The 12,029-nt window shown below is 32.6% G+C and overlaps 1 protein-coding gene across 2 annotated transcripts in view; it reads right to left on the minus strand.

Moving 5' to 3' along the window:
- Positions 1 to 11,819, minus strand: part of LOC134707754 (uncharacterized) — a 30,006-nt gene extending 18,187 nt beyond the window's left edge. Inside the window, exons 1-3 of one of the 2 annotated variants that reach the window (XM_063567782.1) lie at positions 11,498 to 11,819; positions 1,960 to 2,208; positions 1,152 to 1,394 (exon numbers count right to left, since the gene is read on the minus strand). In XM_063567782.1, coding sequence (XP_063423852.1) covers positions 1,152 to 1,394; positions 1,960 to 2,208; positions 11,498 to 11,585 — 580 coding nt within the window. In that variant the 5' untranslated portion in view covers positions 11,586 to 11,819. The remainder of the gene's footprint in view (positions 1 to 1,151; positions 1,395 to 1,959; positions 2,209 to 11,497) is intronic. The other variant, XM_063567781.1, reaches the window with a different exon arrangement.
- Positions 11,820 to 12,029: the final 210 nt, after the last annotated feature.

Genomic DNA, 12,029 nt, shown 5'->3' on the forward strand with positions numbered 1-12,029 from the left:
AAAACGACATTCTTCGATGCAAATTCTGACAAAAATATGTAAATTTTGCTTTTTTTCATTAAACAAAATACCTTTACATATCATAGATGAATAGAATTTTTATATCGTGTTAGAACTTTATTATACATTCTAAGTATATGATGTAGACTCTTACACAGTCAATTCCCAGAATGATTTGACATTTGTTTTTAATTGAACATGCGAGTGAAACAAATACAAGGACAATTGACCTACCTTTTCGTATGATCGCATATTACAAGACAGCAGTTAATTTTTAACAAAATAAAGTAAAATTAAGTATGGAAATAGGAAAACAACCCTACCAAAGAGCAGAAAACACCCAAAGGCCACCAATAAGTGCAATTCGATAAGATTACATGTAATTCATTACTACAAATATACAAATGAAGTTGTTTGATGTTGGTAATTATGGTTTTGATGTAAATTTATTGACGTTAATATTGGAACGCTTAAAGACATTTAGCTCTCAAAATTAATTTTCATCGTGCATTAGTTTAAAATTATAGAATCTGATTTGTTTATTTTCTATTTTTTAAATTGTTATAAATTTTAGTTTGCTCATTTTGATAATAAAATCAAAGGCAGAAGGTTAAAAAGCCAAGAAATCAGTTTGAGTTAAAAGAGCAAATGTTTGGCAAAATTAATCAAACCTCAAACCTCGAATTTTTAATAGACTTTAATTGATCTACATTGATGAACTTCACTCAAAGATCCGAATGATTACAAGTGATACTGTATATCGTGCATCATGTGAATAATGTCTATCAATGTGTTGCTGTTCTATTGAGTGTTAGATACACCAGCTGTCTGTTATGTATTGTAGTAGCAATCCTCATATATCCAATGGATTAGAAAATGATAGACAAAAGTTACCAATAAAGAATTTATAACTCATGATTCGAAAATAGACTGACATCGCCATGATAAAAAACGAGAAAAAGACCAAAAGATAATCAACTGAATACAAAGAAAAATCGAACCAACCCCACCAAAACTAAGGGTTGATGAGAGTATAACCACGTTTTATCAGAAATTTGTTTTCGTCATAAACGCGCCTTATATGTCACAATTTTTTTACAACCCCTTCGCTGTCTAACTGCGTGATGGTGTAAAAATAAACAAATACTCACCAAAGGTTCTCTGGTAATAATCTGTTCCATATTGTATTACCACTCCTCCGGACGCCGCTGGAGTCTTTGAAGTCAACCAACAGTTCTGGAGTCTAACTTCATAATCAAATCCTTGACATTTAAACGAAACTTCTAGAACACATCGTCGTGCACATTTTTCTACATCTATCCCGGATATTTTCCTATCATGTGATATGGTCACTATATGATTTGGAAGTCTATGAAAAAGCTTTTCATATGCAGCTGTAACAATAAAAAATAGTAATCATATTGAATGAAGGGATACATGGATAAATGTTGATTAAATATTTCTCAGAAACATATCATGAATATAGTGTATATGTTTCATTACTTTAAATATGTTTTATGGCTTTTTTATGTAAAATTTCCTTTATGCCTAATATATGTTTATCAAACCCAAGACCTGGTTTGACAGTTTGGTGATTTTTGATTCAAGATTATCATTTTTGTCAGCTAACTTTTTCTTCTTGTCCAAATAAAGACATGATAATGGATACCAAGGATGCGAGTTAATTTTCAGAATATAGATTATCATTTTCGTAGTATATAAGAACTTGAAACGTTCGTGTTGCTCGGTCATTAGTTTTATATGTTGTCTTTTGTATACTGCTGTAAGTCATTCTTTACTTTTCTTTGGTTTTTTTTTGACATGACGTTGTCAGTTTATTGTCACTTTGGTATCTTTCGCCTCTCTTTTAAAACTTAATAGACCGGATTAGCGGCTCTGACCTATAGTCCATGACCCTTTTCAGCATGTGGTAAATATAACAACTAGTAATAAACATACTTCTATAATGATCAACATAAGTTGATGGTATCAGATGAATGAACGGGTCACCGATTGAATCGTTGTACAGACGACATCCTTGAACTTTGTTGTCAATGTCAAATGATTTACATTCAAATGCAGTTTCTCTAACGCACCGTTCTGCACACGCTTCTACATGAACATTGTTGATTGTGATGACTGGAAGACTTGACATGCGCATATTTGGCACCCGGAAATATAATGAATTGAAGTTTTGAATATCACAACCTGTAATGTATAAGAAATAAAAAACGTGTGTAAAAATATCCCGAACGATTGCTTAATCAAGGGGTACAATCAAAATCACGTGATGGATATACACACAGCGGAAGTAACAGTCGAGCAGACCGCTTGAAAGGTAAGAAGTCGTATTTACTTGTTTATATCAATAAATATTTAATAAATAAGGTAGTGCACCGAATGTCGGATACTATCTAGTTTTGAAATACACAATTATCCTTGCTGGAAAGCGTCCAGCTAATGCTAACACTTCGACAAAAATTTCCGTCAAAAAATTTGGAACTGTGTCGTAGTATTTGCAATAACTGCACGCTTTCTAGCAAAAACAATTGTGTATTTTAAAACTACATACTATCCGACATTCGGTGTGCCAACTTATTAATCAAAATTTCATTTTTATAAACAAGAAAATGAAACTACTAACCTTTCAAGCGGCGAGTTCGACTGTAACTTCCGGTGTGTGTATATCCATCACGTGATTTTGATTGTACCCCTTGTTAATGGACCTATATGATCGTCCACAATTTGTATCTTGATGTTTTATGTGTCTTTACAACTTTTCATCAAATGCTTACAATCAATAAGTACGTAAATAAACAATGACAATAGCATGGTCAACTGATAGTTTGTCACACAGATTTATTTCTTATATCAAAATAAAAGGAAATAATGTAAATAGGAATATTATCTAGTACCATTATGTCAACAATAAATCGTGACATAATGACCAGCAACTGGACAGTTCACATACCAGTTTTGCTGCATAATAGAGACGTCCAAAAATATTAAACGGAAGAAGAAAAATCGCATATATCTATATACTAAGCATCAGCCAAAAAAAGCCAAAACAACATATGATTTTTTACGAAACTATTAAACAATTTCTTGAAACATAGTGAATGTTTAAAAGAAATCAGAAATTGGCCAGTGGATAGTGGCTTTTTTTCAACAATACCAGTGTTTATGAATATTGATTTTTTTTTATGAAACCTTAGATAAGTACATTTGCTCTATTCCTTAATCTTACGTTTGACTGAATGTCCAACTTAAGCCATTTCTACTAAATGTTGTAAATACGCCTAATTACCGATAAATGAGAATGAATAAAAGAAACAACATAAAACAGCCAAATTATTCCCTATAGCACTAAATACTGATATTTTTCATGTTTAAGCATCTTTACTATACTGTAGGGCCTCATTAAATAGACTTGTAGTGGTCAATTGATTGTGTCCAATTACTATCTGTACATTAGCTTCAACATCCAGACAATAACCAAAAGTAATAAACTGACCATACTATATTTACAAAGCATTTGTTCTGTTCTAGATATCTTCGAAAAAATACACACTGTACTTTATATATTCCAACCATAGTTTTTCTTAGAAATTAATTACAGCTGATATGATATACATGTAAGTAGAATGTCTATTGGCCATCAACTGAATGACATGGACCACGCTATGGTCTGACTTTCTTTAACTTATGAGTGCGACATCAACTCAATGACATTGACCACGCTATGGTCGGACTGTCTTTAACTTATGGGTGTTATTCGGTCTTTTGTATCTTACGCCTTTTTTTTTACGGGTATGTCACTAAACCTCAATGGTCAATATGTGTCAAAAGAGGACTCAACATGTCATATCGTTGACTTATTTTTGCTTGTGCACGAAAACTATATGCTAACATGCTGTAGATTGTCATTGAAAGTCAAGATAAAAGAAAAAGAAACATTTTAAGTATATAAAAAAAATATATTTACATTAATGTCATAAAAACAGCTATATACATCCAGACCACTTCAGACAAATAAAGGACAATAAATACTAATATACCATTTAGTAATTGTAATAAGTCTGCAGCTATATGACAATTTTTAATTTAAGATAGATTTTCTGTGTCAGTATATAAAACACATCTGCCACTGGTATAAACTTTTATTGCATTTTTTGTTGATTAAAAGATATAACTTTAAAAGGATTTTCAGATCTCACAAAATGCATACTCAAAAAATAATTCATAGTATACGTCGAAAGGCAACAGATAATGATTTACACTTGAAAGAAATAATTCAAACTACATTACAAAACGAAACTTCCCAAAGGTTAATTTATTTAGAATTTTCAATATGGAAATTATCATTACTACAGCTTTATATGGTCAACTTTCCACTTCCGCAAGATATAGTTCTGCTGTACCGACAAATCTGATGGCTTTATTTACGGTGAATTACTTTATTGCTAATTTGATCGCAAATAATTGGTTGCTATAGTCGGACTGACACTGAACTTCATCTCACTTTTAATTAATCATCAACGTGCACTTTGGAAAATCGTATTCCCTTAAGAACGAATAAAAGTTAATCCTGATTCTCCAATCCTCTAGACACAAATGATCAAAACAATTTTGTCTGCGACTATTCCAATAACTCACTCGTCACTCGATAAATGCCACAGGCAAACGTCCTTCATTTGATTTTCAAAGTTTTAAATTCTATTGTCGATATTTTAAAGTGTCTGATTTAAGTTATTGTTTTAATATTCTCGAATATAGAAGAAAATTAATCGCACTTATTTTTTATGCAGACAGACTGAATTTAATGCAGAAAAGTGAAAACAAATGAAAAAATTAAGAAAACAACATCCGGGTAATTATCTACTGAACAGTACTGAATTAACTACCCTGCCTAAATCGTCTGTGCAATCTTGATTTACTGCAGTGTATAGGTCGGCAAATTGACTGAAAGACTGAACATGAATGGATAATTTATTGTTCAGACTTCGCAGTTGATAATAGGTCAAAATGACCGTTGAAGACCTTGTAAGTTGATATGTCTTTGTCTCAACTCAGTAGCGAAAATTCGTGTTTCGTAGTTTTAGATAATAATCTACCTGAATAGTCAACTGATTTTTTTTATCGATTGCTTTTAATCTCGATTGTGAAATTTTTTTCACTGAGTGTAGATTCGCATGAAAGGGAATGTATACATAGAAGAGACGTTTTCCCTATGGACTTACCCTTTTGGTGTTCATATAGAAGGATCGAGACGCTTTCCCTGTGGACTTACCCTTTTGGAGTTCATATAGAAGGAGACGCTTTCCCTGTGGATTTACCCTTTTGCAGTTCATATAGAAGGATCGAGACGCTTTCCCTGTGAACTTACCCTTTTGGAGTTCATATAAAAGGAGACGCTTTCCCTGTGGACTTACCCTTTTGGAGTGTATATAGAAGAAAGCGCTTTCCCTGTGGAGTTACCCTTTTGGAGTTCATATAGAAGGATCGAGACGCTTTCCCTGTGGACTTACCCTTTTGAGGTTCATATAGAAGAAGACGCTTTCCCTGTGACTTACCCTTTTGAAGTTCATATAGAAGGAGACGCTTTCCCTGTGGACCTACCCTTTTGGAGTTCATATAGAAAGCCCTTTCCCTGTGGACTTACCCTTTTGAGGTTCATATAGAAGAAGACGCTTTCCCTGTGAACTTACCCTTTTGAAGTTCATATAGAAGGAGACGCTTTTCCTGTGGACTTACCCTTTTGGAGTTCATATAGAAGGAGACGCTTCCCTGTGGACTTACCCTTTTGATATAATTCCCTCACTTTTATGTTTGTCACCTTGATTTGCCTCATCTTAAACATCGATAAAGTACCTACTGTCCCTTTAATTTGAAATCATTTTGATTTTCCCGTTTGGTCATTACCTTAATCGAACGGTAGGGTGCATTCAAATCATCCCTTTTCGATCACATTTGGACTGAAGTATTGTCCGCTAGACGTCAAACGCCTATCTATGGAATTGAGAAAGGAAATGGGAAATATGTCAAATACACAACAACCCGAACAGAGCAGTCAACAGCCGAAGGCCACCAAAGGGTCTTAAACGTAGCGAGAAAATCCCGCAACCGGAGGTGGTCCTCAGCTGGCCTCTAAATAAAATTGTGAAAATAGAAATCAAACTAAACTCCAAAATATGTAAATGAACTTAAGTTAAAAATATACAAGACTAACAAAGGCCAGAGGCTCCTGGCTTGGGACAGGCGCAAAAAAAAAATGCAACTAGGTTAAACATATGTTGTGAGATCTCAACCCTCATCCTATACCTCTAGCCAATCTGAGACTACTATAACGCATACAAAATTATGTGTTATAGTAGTCTCAGAGCCAATGAAGAATAGAGAAACACATAGCAATACACACAGTAAACAAAGTTTAAGAGAAGTCGGAGTCAGATTTTAGTATAGGTAACACAAGAAACTAAACAAAATAACAACGATACATAAATTAACAAAGGACGACAAGCAGTTACTGACATGTCTGCTCCAGACCTCAATACGCTGACTGAAAGATTATGTCTTCATATATGTATGTATAGAAACAACATGTGATCTAAATATTTTATTTTACACACTAACTGACTTGTTACTTTAACAAATAATGCAGTATCTCTAGACACATTCTAAATGGAGGGGAGTCATAAAACAATATCGACAGCAACTAACTTTTAATGTTCCATTACAACTTCTTTTATTCTCGAATTAGTTTCTTTTGCGTTACATATTTCCTTGAGACTTTGTCTGCTTATTTACATTCTTAGAAAACTGATGAAATCCCTCTTTTTGAGACCTTTATGGACCTATAGTTTTAATGTCGATTCTATATTCAATAACGGTTGTCGGACTTGTATATAGACATAAAGCTTTCATGTCGATTTTATATTTAATATACCTGTAGCTTATCAGACCTGCATAGACCTATCTTCACTATAAATGTCGATTCTATATTTTATTTAACTTATGATAATTGTATGGACATATCTTTACTATACAGTGGCAGATTGGAAACTTTTCAAAAAGAAAGGGGTGGGTCGACTGACATAAGGGGCGCCCGCTCTAGTCATACTTCAGAGATTTCATTTATAATCAGCCAAATTGTTTCAACCAAAAAAATGGGGGCGGATCCGCTAATGCTATAGCTGTCGATTCTATATTAAAACAGAGAAGATTACATATTGGTAACATAGTTATGGCTTTGTGTTGTTATCTTGATTCAGTCAATGATCATCTAATACGATTTTTGCAGTATAATAAAACACAATTAAACTAATTGCTACATGCAGTTGCGTGCGTTTTGATGATGACATCCTTTGAAGATGTGGACGCAATGTTGTAATTTTTCATGTATTCATTTCAGCATTTTTCTTGGGCAAAGGAAACTATTATTTGTAAATAGTAAATAATGCAGGGTTATAGAAACAAATTTTATCTCACTGTGTTTGTAGTATTACAGTTGCTCACGCAGTGCCCTATAGATTTTCAATATCGGGAGATTTCAATAAAAATATTAGTCAGTAAATAGACGACTGCTTTATTCGGTGGACAAACCTTGTTCAACAAGGGCATTTATATGCTTTTTTTTTAATCCGAATCTTGAATGAATATATATTAAATCATTTTGGATAACAGAGTACATTCTAAATTCTTACAAGAAAATTTGACATGAACCACAGCTTGAGTCTTATAACAAGACTGGTACCTGATATATCACAGTCTGACTCCTACAACAAGATTGGTATCTGATATATCACACACCGAACTTACGTTCAAATCAAAATCATTGTATTCATCGAATAACTATTGTCAGTCTTGTGAATTGAAAAAAAAGGCACAACGGCTGTTTTAGTCTTCTATGAACTATCATACCCGTATTTACTGTATTATTGATATTGAAAAGTACGTATTTAACACCTGAATTTCCCAAACTAAATCAGGTTAATAAGGCACAAGAGAATAGAATGTTATTTCTACCTGTAACGTCAAATAGAAGCTTTTCCGTTATTGCAACTAATGAGAGACAAAACCATTGAAGCAAGAGACCTTTATAAACAAACAATAATCGTAATTTCTGTATCAAAAGCTGACTGTTATAACACTGATACTATCTAATAACATATTGATCAAGGTATCGCTGAACTATTGTCCTGGGACTAGAGAATGCAACCCAACATATTCATCCGAACGCACCTGATAAAAGGTTACAATTTAAAATTTCAATAAGATCTTTAAAAAGCAACTGACGTGTAGAAATTGACAATTGCAATTAAAGTAGTTTTGATATTAAAAATCTAACAAGATTTAATGTGATTGTACGAGATTTCAGTGCACTGTGTTTTATACTTTATTGGGTAAATCGTTTATATTATCCTCAACGAAAATAGTATAGACTTATAAGTATATGTTATGATTATGTTAGAATGCTGATTTAATCGGTTAAACGTGAATGTCTCATCGAATAGGTTGTTTCCCAAAGTGATAACTTCAAAAAAATTCTCTTGTGTAGGATGCGTATTTTCTTCCCTTTTTTGTTTTGATTTTGTTCAAGTTGATTAATTTATATCGTATGTTCGGATTTTAAGATCTTTTTGCTTATATATTCACTCTTTTATTGTGACTTATCATTTTTATAGTTTCCATGACATCTTCTTTCTCTTTTGCTGTATTTAAAATGCTTTTTTTCAGTTTTTAGTTTCTTTACTCTTGCATTATTTACGTTTTAATTTAATGTTTTTATAATGAACCCAGTTTATAATACATAGTACTGACTGAATCAAGTGAAGTTAATAACTAATGAAAAATGACCTTTGTCCCTTTTACACATTACCATGCTATTACAAAGTGTAGATGCATATATTACGAAAGACTAATTCAAATATCTAACAAAATTTTACATAGTGCACCCATTTGACACATTCTTTACATCTTTATACTATTTTAATGATTTGTTACCACAACCATGCATGTGAGTCAACATATATAACATGGGCAAACAATTTTAATCATTATTGTCCTTTTTCCTCATTTGGAATCTGTAAATGTTAAGTTATCTAGCCGAATCGCGAGTCTGACGTTCTTTTAGTTATTTTTGATGATTGTTTTTTAAATACAGGAGGATTTGGTCATGCATTATTACAAACACCTTTGTTTTTTCTATCTTTGTCGTATGATACCAATATACAGAATGTAATATCGTCCTGAAAAATCATAAAATATTTGTCACTGGACGTTTTAAATAACCAACAATCTTCCAGTGTTGTGTAGCATCAAGGTTTTAATACAGTTCGGTTATTTACAAAAAAAAAAATATATGAATAACAGGAAAGGTCTAACGTTAACGAGATAGCAACATATATATTAGATCGTTGGTTTTCCCGTTTAAATGGTTTTACACTAGTAAGTCTGGGGCCCTTTATACCTTGTTGTTCGGTGTGAGCCAATTCAAGGCTCTGTGTTGAAGGCCGTATATAAACTATCATTGTTAACTTTTATAAATTGTTATTTGGATGGAGAGTTGTCTCATTGGCACTCATACCACATCTTCCTATATCTATTTAAAATGTGTTATTCAACAATAAGCAAGAACGCATCAAGTCTTTGCAATTATTAACTAAAATCAAAATAGACTATCAAAGACCTGTTATGAGCACCAAATCCTACAAAACGATGGAAACACATATCAAAGTTTACCTGTAGCAACCACTAACAATGTGGTTTAGTCCAGTTTGATTATATATTCAAACTACTTTCCAAACGTAAAAATTGAATGTGTTGCATATCAAGTTGTAACTTTTGGATTGACCTTTCCAATAGCATATGGTCATTATTTCGCGATTGCCCCTGTCGTCTGTCTTATGATGTGTTAAGGCAGTGAGATATTAATTCCATGGTTGAACACAAGTTTTAAAAGCATACGTCAGTGCGATCTCGAACTAATTGGGTATAGAAACGCATACTTTTCTTAGAATATATAAGTAAATGTCCTTAGTTAGCACTAACGGAAAGCTGAATACTAAAATGTATGATAAAAGGGATGATTTTTCATTTCCTATCGTTAATTATCCGTTTTTAGACGGCGACGTTCCCTTGTCACCATCTTACGGTGTTTATATATCTCAACTTGAACGATTCGCTCGTGTATGTAACAATGTTTTAGATTTTAACGAGAGAAATTTATGTATTACTGAAAAATTATTACACCAGGGTTTTCGATATCACAAACTAGTCAAAACATTTACTAAATTTTATCATCGGTATAAAGACATCATTCGTAAATATAGCTCAACATGCAGACTTTTTATACGTTCAGGTATTTCACATCCAATTTTTTATGGAAATATTCTTTATAAAGCACAAAGGTGTCAGTATTCACCTCATAAACTTACAAAACCTTTGAATAGACTTATTAAGAAGGGATATAATTACGATACTGTTGTCAAGTCATTAAAGATTGCATATTTTGGCGTTAATATTGAGTCACTGATAAGGTCTTTGAGTCGGAACTAAACACATTTATTCTAAAAACAGTTGTTGGCATGACACGGGTTATGTTCTTCTCATATATGTTATGATGGTATGATACTAAACCCCTTACGGGAAGGATTGTGCCTGATGTTCATATGATGAAATCATAATCTTTCAGTCAGTTTAATTGAAGTCTGGAGCTGGCATGTCAGTTAACTGCTAGTAGTCTGTTGTTATTTATGTATTATTGTCATTTTGTTTATTTTCTTTGGTTACATCTTCTGGCATCAGACTCGGACTTCTCTTGAACTGAATTTTAATGTGCGTATTGTTATGCTTTTACTTTTCTACACTGGTTAGAGGTATAGGGGGAGGGTTGAGATCTCACAAACATGTTTAACCCCGCCGCATTTTTGCGCCTGTCCCAAGTCAGGAGCCTCTGGCCTTTGTTAGTCTTGTATTATTTAAATTTTAGTTTCTTGTGTACAATTTGGAAACTAGTATGGCGTTCATTATCACTGAACTAGTATATATTTGTTTAGGGGCCAGCTGAAGGACGCCTCCGGGTGCGGGAATTTCTCGCTACATCGAAGACCTGTTGGTGACCTTCTGCTGTTGTGTTTTTTATTTTGGTCGGGTTGTTGTCTCTTTGACACATTCCCCATTTCCATTCTCAATTTTATTCATAAATTCATGAAGATTTTTTATTTCAAGATTATCAATTTCCATATAATGAACTTATCAGGTCATGTACAACTATAGTTGTTTCAATTTAAAACAAATATTGAATTTAGATAAATGATTAGTTCAGTTTAAAGACATGTAGCATCAATTAATAATCGATCAAATGAACAGTGCATCTTATGTCTTATTTCAAAAAGACAGCTTCTTTGTTCATCAACGATAACATTATCAATTTCAAACATATTAAATATTTATTCTATAACGGCTAAAACCGGATTAAATTTCAGTATAAACTTACCTGTCTTTGAAAATATTCCAATTTGAATAAAAACCAAAATAATCCAATATTTCTTCAAACGTATAACAGTATTTATTACACATTCCATTGTTTGTCAACAGCTTACTACGAAACCTGAAAATGGAAAAACTTTTATATTGCTCACTCCGGAAATCTGCATACAATCTTACTAATCAGATATTTGAGAATAAAGTAATAGATTCCGATAAACTGTTATATAATAGAGGAGTTCCGGACCTCCGTATTCCAATCAAGACACCGGAATAAAAATTGATCGTTCACTATTACTGCTCTCTTAAGTTATAAGGTATTGATTCATTAAACAATAAACCAGTATACAATGGTTTTCGCACTATTTCAATAATTCATACTTTTCAGTTTTGCTTATAAAAAGCAAACAAATTGTTTACAAAAAATCAATCTGACCTTTTTCTTTCTTTTCAATTTTTAACAAAGTTTAACAAACACTTTAAAAAGTCAAAAAAAATCAACCGTTTTAAAGTTTTACCAAAATAGCAACAGATTTTTAAAA

The sequence above is a fragment of the Mytilus trossulus genome, chromosome 2 (assembly GCF_036588685.1).
Source record: "Mytilus trossulus isolate FHL-02 chromosome 2, PNRI_Mtr1.1.1.hap1, whole genome shotgun sequence".
NCBI lineage: Eukaryota > Metazoa > Mollusca > Bivalvia > Mytilida > Mytilidae > Mytilus > Mytilus trossulus.